Genomic DNA, 24,150 nt, shown 5'->3' on the forward strand with positions numbered 1-24,150 from the left:
GAGATAAAAAAGAAGAAACACTGTAGGTAAATATAAAGGAAAGGTGGTTTTGTGGCTCATCTAAAGGAATTGGTGCCAGAATTCCTGGTTTCTGTTCCTGACTCTGCCTTGGGTGAGTTACTTCACCTTTCTGTGCCTCAGTTTCCCTACCAGTGAGATAGTGTGTTGGTGCCTCTTGTAAGGCTTTATGGAATATACTTATGAATGTATATATGACATAACTAGAATATTTTTATGCTACATATGCCATGTGACATATCTCTATAAAGGTTATGATCTACTGAATCTATTAATCTTTGTATGTATGTATCATTTTTGTACTTAAAGTTAGGAATATTGGCTGTATATTTGCTTGATTTCTGTTGAGAAAGGAATGTGCAAATTAAATGCCCAATCAAGAACCATTTAAGCCAACAATGAACTCAAAGATGCCAATCCAATCAGAGTTTTCCCAGGAATGTGGCTTGGCTGGTAAGAAACTCAGTCATGCATGGACATGTGACTTGCCCATGTGACTTCAAAACTCCATCTCGGAGCTGGACTTTGCATAGGAGAGAGGAGGGAGTCTTCCCCCCCCTCCCCAAAAGAAAGTCAGTTCAAGCCTGTGGGAGACCCCTGCATTTTGACTTCAGCTGGCTAAAGAGATAGCCTCTCCACCCCCAAGAATACCTGAAAGAAACTGGAACAAAGGACAGTGACTGCAGAGGTGTGAGTGATTGCTGGACCCAGACTATAAGGAGACTAGTCTGTAAAAGGAAGCTGCATGAGGTTTTTAACTGTATTCAGTTTCTTAGACATAGACTTGTGTGTTCTATTTTATTTTACTTGGTAATTCACTTTGTTTTGTCTGTTACTACTTGGAACCACTTAGATCCTACTTTTTGTATTTAATAAAATCACTTTTTACTTCTTAATTACCCCAGAGTATGTATTAATACCTGGGGGGAGGAGGGGCAAACAGCTGTGCATATCTCTCTATCAGTGTTATAGAGAATGAACAATGTATGAGTTTGCCTTGTATAAGCTTTATACAGGGTAAAATGGATTTATTTGGGGTTTGGACATCTGAGTGTTAAAGACAGGAACACTTCTGTAAATTGCTTTCAGTTAAACCTACAGCTGTTAGGGGGTGTGGTTCAGACCTGGGTCTGGGTTTGCCGCAGGTTAGGGGGTCTGGCTCAACCCAGGCAGACCACTGAGGTCCTAAGCTGTCAGGGCAGGAAATCAGGGGCAGAAGTAGTCTTGGCACATCAGCTGGCAGCCCCAATGGGGTTTCTGTGATCCAACCCATCACAGATACTTACCAACCTCACTGACCTTTGGATGGAAGGTATTATGTAAATACCGGGCGCAGCCATTTCCATATTATAATTATTAGACAAGGGGAGACCAGCTGAATCAGAAAAATCTAATCACAGCTGTGAACAGGTCACTGAAGGAAGGAGTTAGGCTCCCATTCTGGCAGCTAAGGATGCCGTGGAGCCACACAGACAGCAGACTGAATTCTTCATGGACAGCTTCTCTCCACACTATTCCAGCCTGAATTCAGCCTAGGCTGTCTCTGAAGTGGCTAGGAGGAAACTAGGGGATTAGAAATGAAATGGCTGGGAAATGACCACACAGGGGCTTGTCTACCTTTGCGCTTACACAGCTGCTTTGGGGAGGTGCAGCCTGGAACAACAGGCGAGGAAACATCATGCACAAGTGTTTGAAGTCCTCCCAGTGTAAACTCTCATGGGCTTTTGAAAAAGCAGAGGGAGGTACCCCTAAATTGAGCGATGCTGTTTCTCCACTTATTAAATGATGCACTTGCAATGCTTTGTGGCTGCCTTTGAGATTCTGACTGCATATTAACAGCCTCCCAGGCTCTGGGTCACAGCAAAGCAGGAAGTGATTCATTTATCTAGCAAAGTATGACCATTATGGGCTCCATATTCAATCACCTCTTCTTCCCTTTTCCCCACCCTCCGCTGCTTTTTTCATTTTGTGGGTCTCCACCCTGCTCTGCCCCCAGTTGATTTTGCTTTCTGGAACTTTTGGAGACTGATCTTTGATTTTAATGTACTTAAATATATTTTAAGTTGTCCTTGTGCTGCTGATGAATGTGAGTGCTGTAGGATGGAAAAGTAGTGATTCATAAAGTCAGTTACTATTATGGGCTGGATCCTCATGTGGGACAAATCAGCACGGCTCTACTGAAGTTAAAGCTGCTACATCAGTTTGCACCAGTTGAGAATCTGGCCTTGTTCATTAATGTCTGCATGAACCACCTCTTTTATATGTCATCACACTAGCAATGAAATTGATGAGCTGCTAATTATAAAAGGATGTACCCTGAGATGACAGCAATATGTTAAGGGCTTTTCTTCATCTCCCTTAGATGAGGTATTCCATTAACTTCAATGTACACAAGTGCTTTGCGGGACGGGGGTGTTCATTTCTGCCTTTTTTGACTTTCACTTGCTCCTCTTGATGCACTGGGAAGCACAGGACCCTTCATCTGGAACTGCACGTGATTATTCTTATGTCTAACTACTTTTATAATTACATAAATTCGCATTGGAAGAGCTGCATTCCTTGTGCGTACATTTGCCTTTAGTTAGCAAGGGCTGCATGTGAGCTACCAGAAGCTAAATCCAAAACCTTGTAGAAGTAGGTTGCAGAACATTCTGACTCTTTCACTTCCATTGCAGCTCTCCAGTTGGCGGCGTTAACTGAGCACAAATATTATGACAAACATGCAGATTACATGATTTCAGTGCATTTTCTGTGCTAGTGTAAATTATTTTACTGTACTACAGTACAGCCTAGAGGTTTCAGGTGAGACTAGGGCCTCACCATGCCATTGCTGTAAACAAACAAACAAAGCCACATAGTAAGAGACAGTGCCCAGCCTGAAAAGTTTACAAGACAGACAAAGAGTGGGAAGGGAACAGAAACACAAGGAGATGAAGTGAGTTGCTGAAGGTCACACAGCAGGTCAATGACAGATCTGGGAACAGAACTCACGTATTTTAGCTCCCAGACTGCTACCCTATCCAATATGAATAATAAGATTGGTCCCTAAATGATAAAAATGTGTGAGAACCCACGCTTCTTCAGGACATAATCCAATCACTAATTACCTGGATTAAGGAAGAAACTTCCCTGACGGACATTATATTACAAAATTGTCCATAATAGAGGCTTTACATTTTTCTCTGAAGCATCTGGCCACTGTCAAAGATTAAATGAATAAACTCTGGCTGTTCCTATGTTCCTAGAGGCTGACAGAAGGTCTGCTGTAGAAATCCTGTGTGCTAAGTAACAGCATTTTGGTGGTGTGTGAGAGCAGCAAAGGCTATTGATACATAGATTCATAGATTTAAGGCCACAAGGGATGATCATATCTTTTAGTCTGACCTCTTGTATAACACAGGCTACAGAATTTCATCCAATTACTCCTGTGTTGAACTCAATAACTTGTGTTTGGCTAAAGGTATCTAGTCTTGATTTGTAGAATCCTGCACTTCCCTGGTAGTTCGTCTTAATGGTTAGTCAATCCACGCTGTTAAAAATATGTGCCTTATTTCTAATTTGAAGATGTCTGGCTTTAACTTCCACCCATTGGTACCCATTATGGCTTTCTCCTGTAGTTTCACTGGTGAACACAACCCCGGACAGGATCCGTCAGAATGAACAGGCACACTTTCTATAGTTCAAAAGGAGACTTTTCCTGTATTTAATGTGTTGTCTATGTAAACAGTCAAATGCTCAACACAAGGAAAGCCTTTTAGAGCAGAAAGAATTGTTTTAGCAGAACACAGGTCTTCACATATGTTTGTTCAGAACTCTATCACATGCTAAAGGAAATGTTTAGAAATCTTTCTCCATCCATTTCAAAGTCTTTGATAGTTCTAGGATGTGGAGCGGGAAAGAGAAGCATCTGTCAAACCAAATCAAGATCTAAATTGACTTGTTTATTTTTTGGCTATATGGCTTTGAACCAGAGAATACTTTACTTTCCTTGCCCTAACTTTTAAAGTGAGTGACCCACCTCTCCATCAACTGGCTTGCTCCTCATTGGCTCCTGTTTATTTACCCATTAAAGGAAGCACACAGGAAGTGAACATTATTTTCTTTTGAGTCTTTGAAAAAGCATGTCACAAATTAATGCCCACAGTGAAAGAGAGAAACCCCTACACATGCAGTTCAGAAAATGAAAGCCTCCAGTAGAGATAGAAATATTAGTACTAAGAGGCAGCAGCTAGTCAGTTTGAGCTAGAGTGCAGATCAGGTCCTGATTCTGCACTGAACTCTGTGCAGAAGGATCGCTATCTCTATGTGGAACCCCATTGAAGTTAGATACTTAAATATGGACTTAGGATAATATTCACTCCTGTGTAGTATTATGCATCACTTAAATTCCACTTAAAACCTATTTTGAGGGCTTAAATGGTACAAAAGCTTTCTGCTGGCTTTCTGCAAAGTGAAATTCACGCTCAGGTGCTTAAATGTAGGTGACCTCTCTGTCTATGTGAAAAGGACATGGTCTCAACCCAATACTTAGTGGATAGGCATCTGCATCACAACTGCCACTACTCACTTCTCTTGATGACAATCCCAGCAGAGAAGGTGGTGACTAAATGGCATTTTCACTCTTAGAAGTGGTACCTTAGGTGCAGAGTGTAATCCATGTGGGGAAGGCTGCACTACTGACCTTTCTGCAGGACTTTGGTCTTTCTGGTAATTTGCAAGAAGTCATAAGAGAGTCCATAAAACTATTTTTTATAAACATGCTGAAAAAACACCTCCAAAATTCCAACCACGCCCCAAACTCTTGTACATGGGAATCTCATGCATTTCAGTGCATGGCCCTGTCTTATCAATCAACCTGCTTATGGATCCAGAAGCGGCTCCGCTTTACACAGCACAACAAGCCTCATTTTTTTTATCTTTACAAACATTCGCATATTATTATAAATGATTAAATTGCTATGTATGGGAACAGTATAGTTACTGTTTCCGAGTATGATGTAGATTTGCAATATACACAAATTTTAATCCCACTCCCTTTCCTATTCAATTGATTTAGTGAATGTGTTGAAAGGTGCCAGAACAGGGGAATAAGATCTTTGCCAAGATTTTCAGTAGTGGCTAGTCACTTGGGATGCTTCAGGTTTTGGATTCCCTACTGGAGCTGATTTACAGTGGCTGGATGCTCGGCACTTTCTGAAAATCAGGCCCTTTTAAGGTGTCTCAATTTGAGCATCCAAAAATTGTCCCACCACCCCCAAAACATGTCCCTAGTCACTAGTTACTCTTTAAAATTTGAACCCAACACCCTCAATTTAGTCATAGATTATTGTAGGTACAGCACAGATAGCCATGAAGAATGATCCCTTCCCAAACTGTCCCATCAACATGCCTCAACTCTGTAGACCAACTGCCTCTAGGGTTGAGAGGATAATTCAGTCTCAGATCCATTAAAATCTTTACCTCTTTGCGGGGACTGCCAGCAAGGGTACCATTTATTGCTGATGGGGTTTTTTTGGTCATGTTTTCTACCAATGGGACTGAGGCCAGTAGCTCATTTTACAGAAGCCACCAAAGAACAATCAGGCGGTAACATCTGTCAGAAAATACCAGCATGGTTAGATTCAAACTGGTGACGTAGAGATGAAAGTTTCCATAGCTCATCTGCACCTCTCCATTCCTATGTATATAAGAAGCCCGCCATAAAGAGGCAAACTGGGGGAGCAGCTATCTATTAATGTCTTCTAAACCTAAAAGGGATTGACATGGTCACAGAAGGGATGGTGAATGTATGAGACTGATCTGTTCAATCACACAGAACAACCCAAAGCTAACCATTATCAGGACTCCCCAGCGTCTTACTGGGTGGACATAAAAAATCAGATGATGACTTCCGGGGGTCCCAGTCTGCAAACAAGAGGAATGTTCCTGAGAGATGGTGAGCACTCAGAATTCCCCTTGACTTCAATAGGAATTGGGAGTATACAGCACTTCATAAAATTGTCCATATCAAACCTATGATGATGTAGCCCTCAGTATGGAGCATGATCAGCTAGAAAGGCCATGTGGTTGTGTAAGAAAGCCTTATAGTTCATGCGATCAACAATACAATAGCAACAATAGATTTTAATTCCTAAAGACTCTACTTTGTATATGTAGATACCAACACACATACTGTAGGTATGATGAGTGTTTAGGGCCATACAACACTTTTCCAGACTTTTTGTATGACTTGAATACAACAGAATTGAAGATGGTATGTAAATGAATGCATAATAATTGAATCCAGTAAAATCCCAAATCTTTATTTATTGTCATGAATTTCTCAAGATGCATCAGTGCCACACTGACACAGCACACAGGAAAACACAAAGTCGCTGATAGTTTTCTCCCAGCTATGGAAATGGTGTACAAGACAAACAACACTGAAATTTATCTGGAAAAGATCAAGGATTGTGTTTGCTCATGTTTTCAACCTTGTTGGGTTTTGTCCTCATATGAGTTCCTGATGGAAGAGGCTCTTCTCATCTCCAAGTTATTGGTTCCATTCCGCACCGCTGAGGTCAATGGCAGATGTCCAATGACTTCACTGGGAGTAGGCCTGGGTCCCATGAATCCATCACAGTGTGATTTTTAATCAGGTAATTTACATTGTGAATATCAGGTGGGATTTTCAAGCACATTTTAGTGACTTAGGAGCATAAGTCTCAAGTCAATGGGATCTGTGCTCCTAAATCAGTTAGGCACTATTGAAACCCCATCCACTGTAGAACTGATAAATGAAATTGTTTTTAATTGTTCACTTTATTAATGTAACTTCTGTTCACCATTCACTACACTTGCCTACATTGTAACTTCTGTTCACTGTTTGCCATATTGTAATTCAAACCCCATTTTAAAACACTCACTCCACTTTGTAAAAGCTTCCTCCAGCCTTCATTTTTTGCAAATCCCTGCGTAATCTTATTAGTTAGTTTCGATGTGTGAATGAGGCATGTATCGATGACAAATCAACTCCAGCCCCAAGCCTGTCCTGATGAGATAAAAGTTCAACTACCAACTCTGGCTGAAGACCTAGACAACAGCCCTAAACAAAGTAAAAAGCATCCACCCAAAAAGAAAAGGACAAAAGAACAACGGAAGGACTAAAAGCCTGTAAAAAAGAAAGGTGAGATGAGAGACTTTGGGTAACATTCTGCTGCCAACATGGAGCCAGCCACCTGCTGATTGATTTAACAACAGCAGAATGAAGCAACTCTCATGAACTAACATAGGGAAAAATCCCTACAAAGCTGGACTCTGAGGACTGAGGACTTTGAGTCTCTGGTTCTGCTGCCAGCCTCCAGGAGCATCAGGTGCACCTGACCCAGCCTCGGCCCCACTTTTGTGTACAGGGTACCTGGCCAGTATTCTGTCACAAGCAACTTTAGGCTGATAACTATAATATCCATACCGAACTTGTATGAATGATTGTGTGAATGAATGAATATATACATATAAGTAATCATAGGAATAAGTAGCCAAACAGCGTTGTTTGCTGTTGTCTTTTATTTTGGTATTTACAATAAATGTGACAAATGTCTTGTCCCCTTTAATAAGATCCTGCTAGTTTTTATTGGTATAACACCACAACCCATGTAATAGTGACCCACTGTTTTTAATTAGTTAGTTATTTGCAGATGGATTTCTTTTGTGTTATAGCATTAAGAAAATAAACTCCTCTCTGAACAGTGCCTTCCACAGCTGGGCCTTGACTGGGGCTCTTAGGCACTACCGCGATACAAATAATAAATCATTTTATAAAAGTGAAACACAACTTAACCCAGTAGAGCATATCAGCTCCTTTCAGAAGTGCTTGCACCTATGTTTATTTATAATCACCACCCCACATGGCCACAGATGTAAACTGCAAGTTTATTTAAAAGTTTTGCTTGCTGGAATAACCTTATGAGACAAAGATCTCATTTTTTGTGAGGGTGCTGGAGCCATGGCAGCTGTAGAGTCATACAACAGCCACTTCAGTGTTATCCAGACAATATAATGAAGAACGCTTAGGCCCAGATCTACAAAGGTATTTAGCCTCCAAATGTCCATTGATTTCCACAGATGTTAGAAATCTAACTATCTTCATGGATCTGAGTTTTACTGTAAAGTAGCAGGCAACATTAAGCAGTCCCCATATTAACCATTTATACTGCCAAGGGTTTTCAAGAGAAGAGATCACGTAATCCATCAAGATCATTTAGAGGCATTTGTTCTTGCTCCATGTTAACCTTCATCCTTGACTCACTGCCTGATTATGGACCAATTAGCTAGAACTGGGAGGGATATCTGACATCACTGGATTCTTAAACTAGAGAGAACTAACATTTGCAAAGCTTGCATTCAGTGACTCATCCATGGGATGGTGATGATAATAGTGGTGTGAGACTGATTCTTTATCCACTGTTAGTAGCTCAGGATTGGTTGAATCTTTCTTAATCAAGAGATACTGTGTCCAAGCAGGGGAATCTAGGAAGAGCTGTGCGAGCAGAACAATATTTAATATAGCAGCACAGCCTATGGAGACTATTTCACATGCACTGCCCCATCTTGCTCCCCTGGCTGCTGTGGCTATCTGTGTCAGGCTGCCATAGCAACAGGTAATTGTATTTATATTGCTTTTCATCCTGAGAGACCCCAAAGCACTTTACAAACTGGGCGCCAAATTCAGAGGAGAAGGCAGTGCCCCACCAGCAGCACAGAAGTAGTGTGAAAATACCATACTATGCCACCCTTACCTCTGTGCTGCTGTTGGTGGCGGCTCTGCCTTCAGAGTTGGGCTCCTGGCCAGCAGCCACCGCTCTCCAGTTGCCCAGCTCTGAAGGCAGCGCCACAGCCAGCACCAGTGCAGAAATAAGGAGAGCAGTACTGCAACCCCCCCAACTCCTTTTTGGGTTAGAATCCTTGTAATTATACCACTGTGAAATTTCAGATTTAAATAGCTAAAATCATGAAATTTAGAATTTTTAAAATCCTGTGACTGTGAAATTGATCAAATTGGACTGTGAATTTGGTAGGGCTCCACTTATACCCCTTTGATTTCTAAACCATAGCACTGCATTGACACCATTTGCACTTATTCCTAGAAATTGCACCACAGACTGTTTAACAGACAAAGCAATGCTACAGTGTCCCCGCAATACATGTGGAGGGAGACAGTTACCATACAAATGGCCCATGAGGGAGATTGCTCCTATATATGTGGGGTGGCAGTGTTATACATGTTTCAGAGGCTCAAACAAATTTGTTAGTCTCTAAGGTGTCGCAAAAGTAATACATGGGGTTGGGAGGGCGTGACCCTATACACAAACTGGGAGGGGGCAGGGAGGAAGAGACTGCCCAACAATGCCTTGGATGGGGGAACAGATAATATCTCCTATATACATAAGTGCCCGCCTATCTATGCTGAGAGAAGTAGTCCCTCTACATATGGGCAGGGAATGTCCCCTATGTACGCTGGAGCAAGTGCCTGGAAGGAGGAGGGCGTTCCCCAATATACCTTGGGGGATGCATCCCATATGTATGTTGAGGCAGTGCTTGGAGGAGGGGGGTGTTCCCCTATATACCGTGGGGGAAGTGTCCCATGTGTATGCTGGAGGACGGTCCTGGAAGGAGCCGGGGTGTTCCCCGCTATCCATTGGGGGAAGCCCAATATACCTTACATGGGCAGGGAATGCCCCCTCTATGCCTGCCTAGGGCTGCCCTCTATGCACCCCCTGGCTACGGTGACCAGATGTCCCAATTTTATAGGGACAGCCCCGATTTTGGGGTCTTTTTCTTACACAGGCTCCTATTACCCCCCACCCCCATGTTTTCACACTCGCTGTGTGGTCCCCCCTACCCCCCAGGGGCACAGGCCCGGTGGAGAGTCTCAGGCACTGAGCAAGGGAGGAAACCCCGCCCCACACCGCTGCAAGCCCGGGCTCGGCGCTTCCTCCGCCCGGAACTAGCCGAGCACCGGGGGCCCGCGATTGGCCGCCGCCGCCCCGGCCGGGGCTATCACCTGGCGCGCCGGGCCCGGCCCCCACAGCCGGGCGATGGAGGCGCAGCGGAGCTTCTCCGAGGAGCAGTTCCAGGCCGCCTGCCGGGAGCTGAGCCAGCCGGCGCCGGCGGCAGGGGGAGCCTGGCAGCTCCTGGTGGAGACTATGGGCATCTGCATCTACCGGCTCTACGACGAGGTACCCTGGAGCGGGCTCGCCTTCGGCGTGGAGGGAGCCCCCCCGGGCCGGCCCCATGCACACGGGGGAAAGGGGCGGCCCCTATAGGCATGAGGTGTCCCTTATGTACGAGGGGCATGGCCTGTCTGGGAGAGGCATTCATTCATTCACCATCTGTGGGGTTTGCTGTGGTGTCCTTCGGGGGGAGGGACAGATGTAGGGCCCCTATTTTGTGGGCATTCACTGGAGACGCGTGGAAGTGGGGGCACCCCCCTGTATTCATGGGGTGAAGGGACAAACTTGATCTCAAGGAGGAAGTGCTCCTTGTGTATGCGGAGCAAAGGGCGAAAGTCCATAAAGGAGAGCTGTACAGGGAGTTAGTCACCTATGTATGTGGGCTAAGGTGGCCTGCCCTAGGTAGTGGGCATTCTCATTACATAAGGGAAAGGGGGAAGGACCCCATTGTTTGGCAGAGGGGAGCACTTCATATACGTAAATAAAACGTGGTCATTTCCTTTATATATGGGGAACATTCACAATACATAAGCTATACCCAGTTCCTGTATCTATGCTGGATAGAGGCATTCCCTATATAAATGGGGAGGATATCTATATATCAGGTGATGGCTCCCCTATATTCAGGGGAGGGGGGAAGTGCTCATCCCTTGTCTATAGGTGCATATCTATAGCTACAGCAGGTGAATACTGGGTATCCCGTATATCTAGGGAGAAACAGCTCCGCTGTATATTGATGGAAGGCAGGAATGATTGTCATCGGTATAACTGAATGGAAGTAGGATTGACTGCTAGCTGGAGACCGTTTATCACCTTGAAACTCCTCTGTAGAGGTGTATCCATGTTCTCTGTGGAAGAAGCTAGATATTAAAAAGTGAGGAGATGTTCTGCTGATTAGCTAGAAAGGCTGAACTGCCCACCTGTGCCACACACCTCTCTGTCATCTGTTTGAGCTCTAATACCACTTGCTCAGTGTCTCCTGGGTCACAGAAAGCAGCTTTCAGGCTAATGCCATTTACTGCTGATAGGGAAAGCTGCCCCTGTTTCTCTAAAAGCTGCTGCAGGAGCCTGCAGATTACCGAGAGTTTAAAGTTTAGTCACACTTGGTAATTTGGAAACCCCTGATGGAGGGCTCTGCTTGGTGAGAGGAAGCCTTTTAGTCTGAAGGAAGCAGTTTACTGATTTCAGTGAGTAATATCCATCTCCCCTTTCCTCTTCCCTCCAATACAAATCTATCTCAGGGGAGAATGACAGTGGCTCCCTTAAGGAGGAAGGGTAGGGGACTTATTACTCCATCTGTTCCTGATCTTAGAATCTTTAATAACTTTCCAAGTACATGTCCTGTCTCCATCGCCTTCTCTTTTTAGCTCATGATGTTGTTTACTGCTGCTGCATCATCAAGATCCTGGCCCCAAATCAAGGAGAGCTTCAGAAAATTCTGTAATAAATCCCCTATCAGCATTAAAATCTTCACTTCTTGGTTTTGAGGGAAGATTATGGCTGAGATGTCCAAAACTGCCTGAGTTGGTTTTGCTCCAGAATCTCATTAATTGTAATGGAACTGGGCATCAAAATCCCATTTTAAATGTTCAAGGCTAGAATCTATCTTTAAAATTAGCTTGCAGTTGAATATAGCTATTTTCTATTAGTGGCAGGTGATTCTTTATTGTTACTTGATAACTAATCCATTTTCCTGACTTATTAAAACAATAGGTATAAATATGGTTTCAAAATATCTTCATTTTTGTAGTTTTAGTTATTCCTCTTATCGCATACTTGGCAGATCAGTGCTATTGTTGCACTGGAATTAAATGCTATGGTACTTTGTGGCGTGAAGCTTTACAGAATCTAGTATTGGTATAAAATTGTTCATCAACTTATTTTTAAAAAGTCCATGGAAGCAGTTTTGTTTCCTGCTGTCTCTGCAATCTGAATATTGCAATGTTTTGGTAGTGCACAAGAATGGGAAAGAGAAATTGGCTTGAAACTGATCGAAACGAAGCCTACTAGCCTGTTTTCTTTTTTAAAACTTAATAAAATAAAAACTAAATGGCATAAATAATCAAAAATAAATGACACTTTAAAAGTTAAATCGATTTTAATAATCTATGCTATCAGTAATTCAGGTAAAGATAGCTTTGAAATATGATTTTCTAGCTTCAGTGGCCTCTTAATTGCAACTTGTATCATTCAGCATGCTCTAAGAGCTATTGAAAATGCAGAATTAATCAAATTGTGTGTCACTTTCCAGCTAGATCAAATGTGGACTAATTCTCAAAACAAATTATCTTGAACTATGAAAGGTAGACTTAGCTAAACTGAATTAGGAAATATATTTACATTAGCAGTTACACTTAATCAGATTTAAAACAGTCCAGGTTTGATTAGATCCAAATAGCTTGCTAGGAGTAGGTAAGCTGAATTGAAATGGAAGGACTAGAACTATGGTCAGAGGCTGTCACAACAGTAACAGAGAATTGATTAATGACCACCTACCAATATATAATGTTTATACTTTCTCAGTGAGCTGCTTTGTAGCTTGATTCCCTGAACGTTGCTGGCAGTGAAGGCCTCTTCCCCATTTCTCCCCTTTGCTGGCTCCTATGGCTATGAAACTTGGTATATTTGGTTATTAAATTGGGCTTTGAAAAACCCTCCTAGTCTAAGGAGTGGCAGCCTGGTGGTCATATCAGGCTGGGCCAGTTTGAAGTTCTAGCAGGCCTTTTTCCTAAATTGCCTGGGCTGACCTGCTAAGGACTAGCATTAATTTTCTCTATAAAGAGCCATCATCAGCACTCTTGCAATCTCCACTTCGGGATTGGGTTGAAAGCCTTTTAGAGGATCACTTTGGTCTCTGCTCACAGCCACTGTAGTCATCTTCTCATATTTCTCACTGCTTATTGTTGCTGAAGAATGTTGTTGCTGATAAAGCTGTTCCAGCTGCTCAGTGCTTCTTTCCTTGGAACTCTGGTCTTATCAGAACTAGTAGAGAGTGTACCCTGTTAATCCGGTAGACCTTGATCTTACTCATAAAGAGAGACTACTGGCACAGTTCGATGACAAAGGCACTTGGCCAGCTTTATTACCCCCAAGGAACAATGCTAGCATTCCATGGGAGCTACAGGTACACTAACACATGAGTGCCCAGTGGCAAGGAGCAGCTCAGTCAGCGGCGGGAGTTTCTGCTGTCCCCTTGGCCACACAAGGGGTTAAGGTGAGGTACCCCAACATATATAGACTGAGACAAACAACTGGGATAAACAGTTTACATACCACTTTACGTGTTTCATGACATCTGAGGTGGGTTTTTTTTTTTTTAAACCTCCCATTGTTCCTGATATTTCAGACAAAACATCCCTATTCATTATTCTGTCAAACCGTCTTCTCTTGTACTAGATTGGGATGTATCTGTACTAGCCTTCTGGAATTAATTTCCGTAAATATCTACTGCCTAGTATGCAAGCAACAACTTTTCCAAGATAACGTACGACAAAGTGAACTTGTAAGGATCTGTTTAATACACAGCCTGACTTTTTGGTTCATAGCCTCTGGTTCAGGCCTCAAATCTTGCACCAGGCCCAGTGCTCCATGTGGGAGGGAGGTGAGCTAAGTCGGTCTAAGATACGCAACTTCAGCTATGAAAATAGCATAGCTGAAGTCGACGTACTTAGAGCTACTTACCGCGGTGTCTTCACTGCAGTAGGTTGAATGCTGCTGCTCCCCCGTTGACTCTGCCTACACTTCTGACTCTGGTACCGGAGTCAACTGGAGAGTCCTCGGTAGTCAATTTATCGCATCTAGTGAAGATGCGATAAATCGACTGCTGCTGAATCGATCATTCCGGAGGTAAGTGTAAACATGCCCTTTCTCTCCTACGCTTGTGGCAGGCATTTATTTGGGAATAAAGATGTTCCACAACAGATGGCACTAGAGAGCAACTCCCTGGCCACAGCTATAAAGGGTTTCAGGCAATGAGGTCTAGTATTGGAGGAAATCTCTCTGTATTTGGCATACACAACATCCTTAGCCTGGCTTGAGGGTTAGGTACAGTATTAGAGTCAACATCTGGAATTAATGGGAGCCTCCCGCATTTATTCATGAGTCCCTTGGTCCTTCTCCCTTTCCAGCTCCCCCTGAGCTTTCTCTCACTTGGGGATGGCTGCCGTTCCTCGTCAACATTAAATATCTTTTCCGGTCTGTCTTTTTCCAAGAACAGACCTCCCTAATGTGCAAAATTCAGCTCACTCTTCCTGCCTCTGCACTTGAGTGAAGGCTGCCAAGCAAAGCACAGTGAGGAAGAACCTGGGGAACAGCTTATGGAGACCTCCTGCTAACAGCCTGTAACACAAGTCGACCTTGAGTCCCCTGCAGTGTGCTGAGTACCAAAAGCCACCATTTCGGGACACTTCTTGGGAATAATGCGATGGCACTTTTGATTCTGCTATTTTTTTTTCTTTTTCTCCGCCCTCTTCCATGTGAGTGCTGCAAAAACTTCACTTGAGGTGCAGGAAGAAGTGATGAGTGTGCTATGGTAGCAAAGTTGGCAGTTGGGGTGGGAGGAAACCTAGCCTGATCAGCTGAGACAGTGTGGGAGTATCCAATGACAATGTGATCAGTAGCTGGGCAGGATGCTTTTGAAGCACTCCGGCAGATGTCTTTTCACTACCTGTTAGTAAGGTCAGAGGAAGGGGCAGTGATGGGGCTCTCATGTTGTGAGCATCCTTAGGAAGGGGAGCTGCGGACTTCTGAAATAGTTCACTTACCTCTTGATTCTGGCAGGTTTTCAGCAGGGGGAGCTGTTCGCATTCTGTCTCCTGCCAGAGGTTGTGATTGATCAACCTCTTGACCACCCAGAAAGAGAGAGGTGGATAGTTGATCAGATCCCATTGTAGAATCTCATTGATATCAGTGCAGCATGGTAGAGCTTCCAGAAGCTGCCTGTTGGATCTCATTGCATGATTAAGGCCTAAGAAATTGAACAGTTCCTTAGTTCACCAGTCTACGAAATGGGGATCATATTTGTTCCAAAGAGACACTGCTGTCCCCAAATTAATTTGTTTTGAAGGCATGACAGATGAAAGATGGTTTAGGGTTAGAGAAACAAAATATTCCAGTTATAGGTTCAAACATAGTGTCCTCAGCATTAGAACATCCTGCTCAGCAGCACATAAATATACATGTTTCCCCCTAAATTCTGAAAAGTTTCTCTAAGGAATAGTGAGATCAAAACTTGGAAGTCTTTAATTGCTTTTTAAGAAGTAAAAAGCACAAATTAAGGGATTAAACATGGGTTCAGGAAACACCACCTCTTGACTCTGGTGGTTTAGGTGCCCTGTTTTTTGGGATGTTCTTTCCTAAACGGAAAACATAAAGGAGAAAGCAAACACATAGGTCGTCCGGGTCCCTGTGAAAGGGGGAGGGTGTCTGGGGAAAGTCTGATTCATTCCCATTACAAGAAATGGAGTTGTCACTTCAGGGTAATCTGTTTTTCTTCTGTCACTGTGTGGTAATGTGTCCTTCTGTTTATAGTATGGGAGTGGTAACCTGTAGTACCGAAATGAAAGCATGTCAGTGTGTGGCATACACACAGTAATAAATAGCTAATGAGGTTTGTCAGGTACTTGAAAGAGGTATAAAATAAGCAGTGTTTTTGGTAGAATCTATGGGGAGAATAGAAGTGTGGGGAAACACATTGTCTGAGTAACTGGATATTGCATAGTAGCTGCCAGTAAAGTTGGTAATAAAATATTAATTGTTTGTTTTTGAGGAAAAACTTTACATTTTTTCTTGAAATTTTGTTTTTTCAACATCTTTCTCTCTCTCTTTTCACACTTTCCCTTTCCCCTCCCTGACAATTGCCAATTGAAAAAGGGGAAGGAGAGAAGGTGGGGAACCTCCCAAAGCTTGTTTTTTGTTGGGGAAAACAAGTGAAAATTCTTAAATGTTCTTGAAAAAAATGCCATTTCCCATTTTATGATTTTATGTATCTTTTTAATAGGAACAAATATAACATTTCAAATTGTCATTAAAATCAATTATAGTGCAATGGTGCAGTATCTCAGCATAGTCTGATAACCGTGGGTGGATAACTCTCTTAACTGGGTGGTATAAGTCACTAAAAATGGACGCTTTCAAACGAATTCAATAGAACTTGTGCTGACTATTGTCTAACTTGACCCTCACCAGTACGCTATTCTAAAGTCCTGACTCAACAGGCTGTGCTATGCTATGAAGCTTGCTAACCTCTCTTCCCTCCCACCCCTCTCCCTGCCCCATTGACCCTGGATGGAACTAGGCCTGCATTCAATCTACTATCTCACTAGGCATGCGCTACTGCAGAAACATCAAGAGCACTGGGCCCTTATTGACTTACCTCTGGAGGAATCATGAGAGAATAAAAAAGTTTTCCCTTTGAAGATGAAAATTCTTAAGATGAAAATTCTTAAATATTGAAAATGGAGGCTCTGGTGTATCTTTGACAAGCAGTAACCCCCACCTTTACTTTAAGGGTCTGATCTAAAGTAATTTGATTTCTCTTGTACCTCAGTTTCCCATCTGCAAAATAGGGAACTTTTATTATCCCCATCTTGTAGGGCTGTTTCTGAGGATAAATTTGTGTGTGCACATGTGTGTGAGAGAGAGAATTGTTCAGTGAAATTCTAGACTGGGTCATGCAGAAGATCAGACTACAGTCTAATGGTCTCATCTGACCTTAAAATGTATGAAGGAAAAATAAAATAAAAGGGACTTGGGGAATTTTTTCATAATCTTGCATTTCATACTGACATTTGTTGCAGATGCAAGAATAACCCTCCAATGTCAAACTGAAATCAAGGTGTGAATAGGGGGGTTGTTGGGGAGGGATGACTAGGAGTCTCCATGTTTGCCCAGAAATGGATAAACTTTGGGGGGTGGGGTTGGAAATTAGACTGTACTGAAAGGAATTGCGGGTACGCATCAACAAAACGATGATTGTCACGCAGATGATCTTTTACACCTGTGAATTTTCTCCTTTTAGATTTTATTGTAGGATTGTGCTGAGTGCCTAAAACTTCGGGAAAGGATGATTGGTCAAAATCTATTTCCCCTCTGCAGATGAAAGTATGTAACATTTTCTGGCTAATGTGGCATCAGTTTAGTTCTCTAACTAGCTCTTGCTAATGGCTGCAGTTTTATGAAGGTGTCTGATATTTTGCATAGAGTTAGCAAGATCATAATAGAACTTGTACCCGGGTATAGTGTTGCAGTGTGGATAGAATGTCTGATAGGTTACATCAGAAGAAGCAGAACTGGGAGTACAATGTAAACTATCCAAACAACTGAGGATGGCATAATTAGGGGAAACAGGCTCAGTGGGCTTTAAGTCTGTGCTGGGCTAAGACTGGGCCAAATTTGGCTGGTACTCTAGATTTCAGCTGGTTAGCTCCAGTGTTTCCAGTGGACTAAAGCTGAAACTGAATTGGCGTACCTGAGAGAGCAGGCTTCAAAGCCTGCTGAATTGAATGTAGACGGCTTGGTAGTTGGCAGTGAATCCTGGGAGAAGGGACAAATGCAGCCACAGTTATCTAAATGTAGCTTCTCTGAATCTCTGGGGAGACATGACAAGCGTTTGGATAGTTGAGGCTGGATTGTATACAAAGGTCATGTTTTGAAAAAGGATAATAAAGATGCTGAGTTTAGTCTGGTTGTACAGTGTACCATCTCTAAATATTTAGCTTGTGCGTGACTCTGAAATCATGAGTTTCTGTCTTCAGGCTCTTTTAGCCTTGAACTCACTATAAATTCCTGTCTCTCAGCATGTCTCTTGCATACACATCTACCGTAGCATAGAGTGATCCTCCATTTCCCTTGCGAAACCTGATCTAATAGTTTAAACCTTAGTAAGCAATTTGAGAAAATCCAGTAATTTGGCAAGTGCCCTTGATTATTGTAGCGTAGAGCTGTGCAAATGTTTGCTTGCTGGCAGTTGCAAAGAGTAAAAGAAAATTAGGATTAAGTTGAATAGAAAGTAAAAGTTTTCTGACTTTTGGATTCACTGAAAATTCAAAATTTTCTTTTGTGCTGAAAGAGATGTCCAAACAAAACATTTCAAACTTTAAAAATAAGTAAATAAAAGCAAACAAAATAAAGGGCTTGAATCACAGAATGGAGGAGGTGGGGTTGGGTCATCCCCACTTACACCCAGTAGCTAAGTGGTTAAAACGCTCACCTGGGATGTGGGAGATCCAGGTTTGAACCCAGGTGCCCCTCCCTCCCAGACAAGTGCTGCTGTGACTATCAGGCCTAAAAAATGACCCCAATTGTAGCTCATATGTAAAACAAGATGTACGAGTTCGTAACAGCTCACGATAATTTTCAAGCAGGAAAAAAGAAGTCAAGTTGTTTGTCAATGATGAATGTTACGAACAAGTGCAAGAGAACCAGACGCACAAACTGGATTAGTCCAAACCAAAAGGGCCTGCTAATAAGGTTCAAGAACTGTTGAAATCATGCTTAGTGAAAATGGAAGACACGGAGCCAGAAATGAATGAAACAAAATTGGTGTGGTGACTGTTAGGTAGACAGAATAATGAGGGGATTAACTATGCTACGCACATCTCTTTTTGAGATTTAAAAAGAGACTGGGGAGGGAAAATCATCACCGTCTTCCCAGGGCATCTTCCACTCACCTCATCTTCCCTGAGCCTGAGAGAGCAGGAGCAGAGCAGACCAAAATACTTTCTTCCTGGGAGGGAGGCTATTAGGCCTTGTTTTTGTTCAAGGAACTTTGTTTCTCACTTGAGTCCTTAAAATCATCATGACATCAATCTGCCTGTCCATTAGAAACAGGCGAAATGAGTACTGGACTGAGGGTAAAATTAACCCTTCACATCAAAAGGTTAGTTTTGGAAATAAGACTGATCTTCAAAAGGAAAGAGACTTTAAGTTTGTTTTGCATAATCACTCAGTTCCAGTTTCAGTATAAATGCTTGTTTTAATTTCTTGTTTGATCAATGAACTTTAACTTGAGAATGAACGCTTTGGGGGGTTTGCCAAGGAGCGAAATAAAACCAAGGCCTCTGTAGAAGAAACCCCCTGAACCGAAGTATCGCTGTTTTTTATGTTGGACAGTGAAAGAGTGTATAAACACCTTAAAATCAACACATTGCCCTAGTCCAGAGGCTATGGGATATTCTGTGGTGGGTCTCTGTCTGTCCTCTGGAAGCTGTTCCGCAGGGGGGAGAGTGAACATACTTTCTAGCTCTGAGGTAGGGCACTAACCCTAGGCCTCCCGAGTTCTAGGGGAGTGCCCTAACTGCTGGACTACTAGATACACGGCGGTGCTGCCACTACCACCTGTTTTGTGAATGGTGCCTAAATCCCCTTGTGCATCTAGCCTGAAATATCAGAATGGTTTATGTTGGTAATATCAGAACGATTCATTTCGGCACATCGGCGGTTTTTTTTTCATTTTAACTGAAGCAGTCAGTAGAAATTAACATTTAATTCACAAAACGTTATGATTGACCTGCATCTTTGGGAAGGACAATATCAAACCAACTGATCTCTCCGCTTTCTGCCTTTACGTAGCATTCTGAACCTTCATACAGCATCTTAACCAGTGATTCTATATTTTTGGGAAGCCCAGATTGTCCTCTTGCATAATGAATGCAATTGAAGGCTTTGATGAAATCTCTGATGTTTAAGACTAAGCTTCTCTGGTTAGCAAACCCTTTCTCAATTCAGATAGTAATGCAATTGGGATACAGCTGCTCTGTGCTGCTTGAATGTTACTTTGCAACGTAGTCCCGCTCAAGCTCCTTCTTACTTGCTGATTGACACAGATTCTTGTCTGGGGGTTGTTTTCGTAACTATGACATTTTTTACATGGACAGGTAGTTAGTCGGACTCTCAACTATAGACCCACAGCTCCTTATTAGTTATATGGGGATCAGGCTATGCTATGTATCAGGTTCTCTCATCTGTCTCCCAAGGGGCACATCTGCTAGTTTAGGATGGCCCAAGTGAGTGGGAGTGGCTCCATGGTGAAATAACACTCAGACAGCACAGAGTGACTTTTTATTAGCAGCACAAAGTAGCTCTGTCCCCATTGTATTGTTAGCTCAAGCATTGGCAGCACTTCAGATTCGACCTGCCTCCATAATAGGCCAGCTGGCTCCTGTTTAAAGCACCCCCAAATTCAAACTAGAGAGGGTTGTGTGATGGGAGTCAGGTTGGGGCAACACTTGAGTTGTACCTCAAGATAACACTGTAGTGAAGACAAACTCGGAGAGAGGGAAGAAGTGTAAACACAGCACTAGATTTATAATGTGTGGATGCTGCCATTGTAAGCTTAAATGAGAAGGAAGTGCTGTGTGGCTTTTGTTTTCCCAAGCAGATAAACAGTAGGGGGATAAAGGGTTCAGTGAAATAAACTTCTTTTATCTTGCTCTACTATCTAGTAGTTTAAGTTATGGATGTTGACGGCAGGATTATAGTTTTCAGCAGGCTCAGTTTGTTGGTTGTCAAGAGACACTAAGAAACTGGAAGGGATCCAGCAAAAGAATAATAAAGATGACTCTCTTCCTGCAACAGAATAGCAACGAGCTGTTATACGAGAGACAAAGGGTATACAATTAATGTTTCCTAGCCCGTTAGTGGGATTAGGGAAATGTGATTGATTATCCTGCCTTGTGTATTTTTTATAATGTAAATGCAGATAAACAGTTTAAATGGAAGAAAATCTTCAATCCCACATTGCATTTGACAGTGGATAGTTACCTCTCAAAACTGTAAATTTGAAAGTCTGTCCAATGAAGTAGTGCGTATGCTTAGTACGGTGAAAGTTAGGGTCAGTTGTGCACTGCGTCTGGATAGACATGGGTATAGCTCTGATCCACAGCCTGTTGAAGGGAATGTGATTCTTTTGCCTGTTGTCAGTTGCCTTTGCATCACACCTTGGATGAGGAGTTGTCAGCAAGCTTCGGCATTTCATCACTGCTAAAGGCACGTTGGCAAGTCGAGATCTTTCATTGCATACCTCGAGCACAATGAGGGAAAGAGCCATTATAGGGCATCTGCTCATTTTTGTAAGTTGATCATAGACTTAGCGTGATAGTGGAGTTTAACTGTACTACCTGTGGAAATATAATTGTTAATTGGAGGGGCATTTACTTAACTTTTGGGATTTGATTAGTTTAAAGTAATTTACACTGATATAGCTACTCCAGTGTAAATGCTTAAGACAGACACACACTGCTGGTTCAACGTGCTCCAGTAGTTTACTCAGGTAAATTAGAGTGGTACAAGCCTCAACTGGGACCAATGCTGCTCACATTGGGAGTTTGCACTCCCTCATTGTAAATTAAACAGATGTTAGGGGGAAGGAGGGACAGAACAACCCAGTGTAGACAGAGCCTTAGTTGTGTGTGCTTTAAAATAATGGTGGTGATTATATACTCTGTCTCTTTAATAAAAGATGATACATGGGCATGCCCTACCCCTGTTCTCTATAATGTCATATTATTTCATCTGATCAGGATCAGATACAGAAGATTCCATTACAAGTTCGGTAGCATTGATCACCTTTGGTGTGTTTGCAGGGAATCCTGATCCTGTTAAAGTCTCCGTGCATTTTTATTTGTTCTTATGAATAATAAAGGAACCAGATTTATGAGAGGGGGAAATAGCAGAAAAATACACCGTGCTGTCAGAATGTATCAAATGTTGGCTTCCTCTTGAATATAAAAAGGAGTTGGCAAATTGTTGGTGACCAAATAAGGGAGGCTCGTGCTGCCATCTTCGCTGGATTGGAAAAACACCCATCAGCCTAAGGGTGTAGACTGGTTATTTTGTTGTCTCTTGTCAATGGAAAGACAGGGTAAGGCTCAGGAATGTCTTTGTTACATGTGGGTTTTTTGTTTTTGTTTTTAATATTTAACAACACGGACAGCTCCTGAATCCTGTGCCTTTTTTCATGACCTTTTATGAACACAATGGAACCTGTCACGTAAGAACTCATTCTAACGTCCAAAAGTTACATAACCCTCTCCCAAAGGGTAGGGTGGGGTGGGGGTGGGTGGAGAGGAAGTTACCAATAAAATTTAAAATTAGGGAGAGTGTTTGGAATCCTTGTAGGAATAAGGAAAAATATCCTCTTGCCTGATACTAATCCCTTTTTATTTATTTATTATAATATCCTTTTAATATCCAAACTAGGAGATGTATGTAATTGGATTCAATCATTAAAAACCTCTTTCAGTGCTTCTCTTGTAAAGCTAGCTACTGTACATACTGTAAGGTGAAAGATGTAACTTACTTTTCAGGATGCATCTCTGAGGACCAGATGGTCCCTACATATGCACGTTAAGCTGAATACACCAAACTGTACACTTAGGTCCCAATCCTGCAGACTGTTACACGTGTGACTGACTTTCACAGGTGTCGATACCATTAAGTACAATGCCACTGCTTACATTTGTGAAACTACAGACACAGGTATTCTAGCAAGATTGGGACTGTAGGTTTATTTCAGGAAGAAATGTAGGCATGGTTGGAAAAACCTCAAATAACTGACAAGGTTAACTGCAAGGTCTTCCATAGAGGGATGGGATACTTTGAAATGCACAAAATGACGTCACCAGCTTCCGAACTTGCTTCTTTTTAATCTTGAAATCTATTTCTGAAGCTGCTGCCATTGGATAACTGTAGATTCAGCGTATCATTCCTCTTAGCTGTCTGGAAGGGACTTACTTGGATGTTGGCTTGGTGAGGTGTACCATTTTGCCAAAATTAGCCTGAGACAGTCCTGTAAAAATGGAAATAGTAATAATGCCTTATTACAAATGTGATCATGCTGTATCTTTTTAAAATATTTCCTTCTCTTTCAATACTGTGCGTGTAAAAGGCTGAGTTGGTGACACTGGCACCCAGGAATGAAGTGTTACCCTGAATGTAGCCTATTTTATGGTTAACAGAAGTAAGACTATCCCAAATGGGCACTGAGTCACTTTTCCCAACTCCATTAAAGGCAATGGGATTACCCAGGCTGTAAGGATTGGAACTACTGGGCCAGATTGTGATCTCAGTTACACTCTTCAGGGAACAGGCAACTCTCAGGCTGAGGGTGCTGAAACTACATGCCCATCCATTATTTGTTGCTGGGTGTATTGAATGTTCTAATTCCAGTGGTGGATTTGTGGTGTGGACAGGTAGGCCCCGAACAAAGACCAACAATTCTTTTCACACAGGCCATTGTATAGCCATAACATTCCCCACCCCTTGGGATTGCTCGATCTTATAGTTGACACTTAAAAATATTATTCTCATTGTTTGTTTTAATTAGTATTGACGTAGTAGTAACAATAGTGTAAACAATGCTCCATATGTGCAGATGGAATTTCCATATGTTATGTGAAACTTTAAAAGCATTAACACACGAAATTGTGTGCCAGGGGAATTGAGGGCTGGGATTCAGGATGCTTGCAGAAGGAAAACAGCTAATATCCAAGACTCAAAATATATGACTCACTCATAGGTATAGCCTGTGTTACATACAAACATCAAAATTTGGAATAAGGTTTGCACTGTGCTTCACCTTTTACAGCAGTAGTGATTACTGTGGGTCATGCGTTACCTAGTCATGTTTCACAACAAAACCTCCTATTTATAAGTCAGATTGATACCTTTATCCTGTTCCACTGAAGTCAATGGGAACAGGATCATTCCTATCCTTTATAGTGCCATTTACCCCAAGTAGTCCCACTGGGTTCCTGGGAACTATTTGTGGAGTAAGGCACTGGTTGATGTGAGTGAGAGAATTATGAAGCGCCTCTATGTGAGGGCATCTAACTGTTACACTTGCATACACAAACATTAAAAACAAGGCCATATTGCAAAAAGATTGCATTGGGGATTGTTTTTAAAAGGATTTGCTTTCCCA

The 24,150-nt window shown here is 42.3% G+C and overlaps 1 protein-coding gene across 4 annotated transcripts in view; it reads left to right on the forward strand.

Annotated features, from left to right (window-relative positions):
• Positions 1 to 24,150, forward strand: part of PCTP (phosphatidylcholine transfer protein) — an 83,999-nt gene that overhangs the window by 51,029 nt on the left and 8,820 nt on the right. Inside the window, exon 1 of one of the 4 annotated variants that reach the window (XM_032805606.2) lies at positions 10,065 to 10,235. The exons of 1 other annotated variant lie outside the window; for it this stretch is intronic. In XM_032805606.2, coding sequence (XP_032661497.1) covers positions 10,095 to 10,235 — 141 coding nt within the window. In that variant the 5' untranslated portion in view covers positions 10,065 to 10,094. Of the gene's footprint in view, positions 1 to 10,064; positions 10,236 to 20,890; positions 21,299 to 24,150 lie in introns of those variants that run through there. 2 more of the 4 variants (XM_032805607.1, XM_032805608.2) reach the window with 2 other exon arrangements.

The sequence above is a fragment of the Chelonoidis abingdonii genome, chromosome 13 (assembly GCF_003597395.2).
Source record: "Chelonoidis abingdonii isolate Lonesome George chromosome 13, CheloAbing_2.0, whole genome shotgun sequence".
NCBI lineage: Eukaryota > Metazoa > Chordata > Testudines > Testudinidae > Chelonoidis > Chelonoidis abingdonii.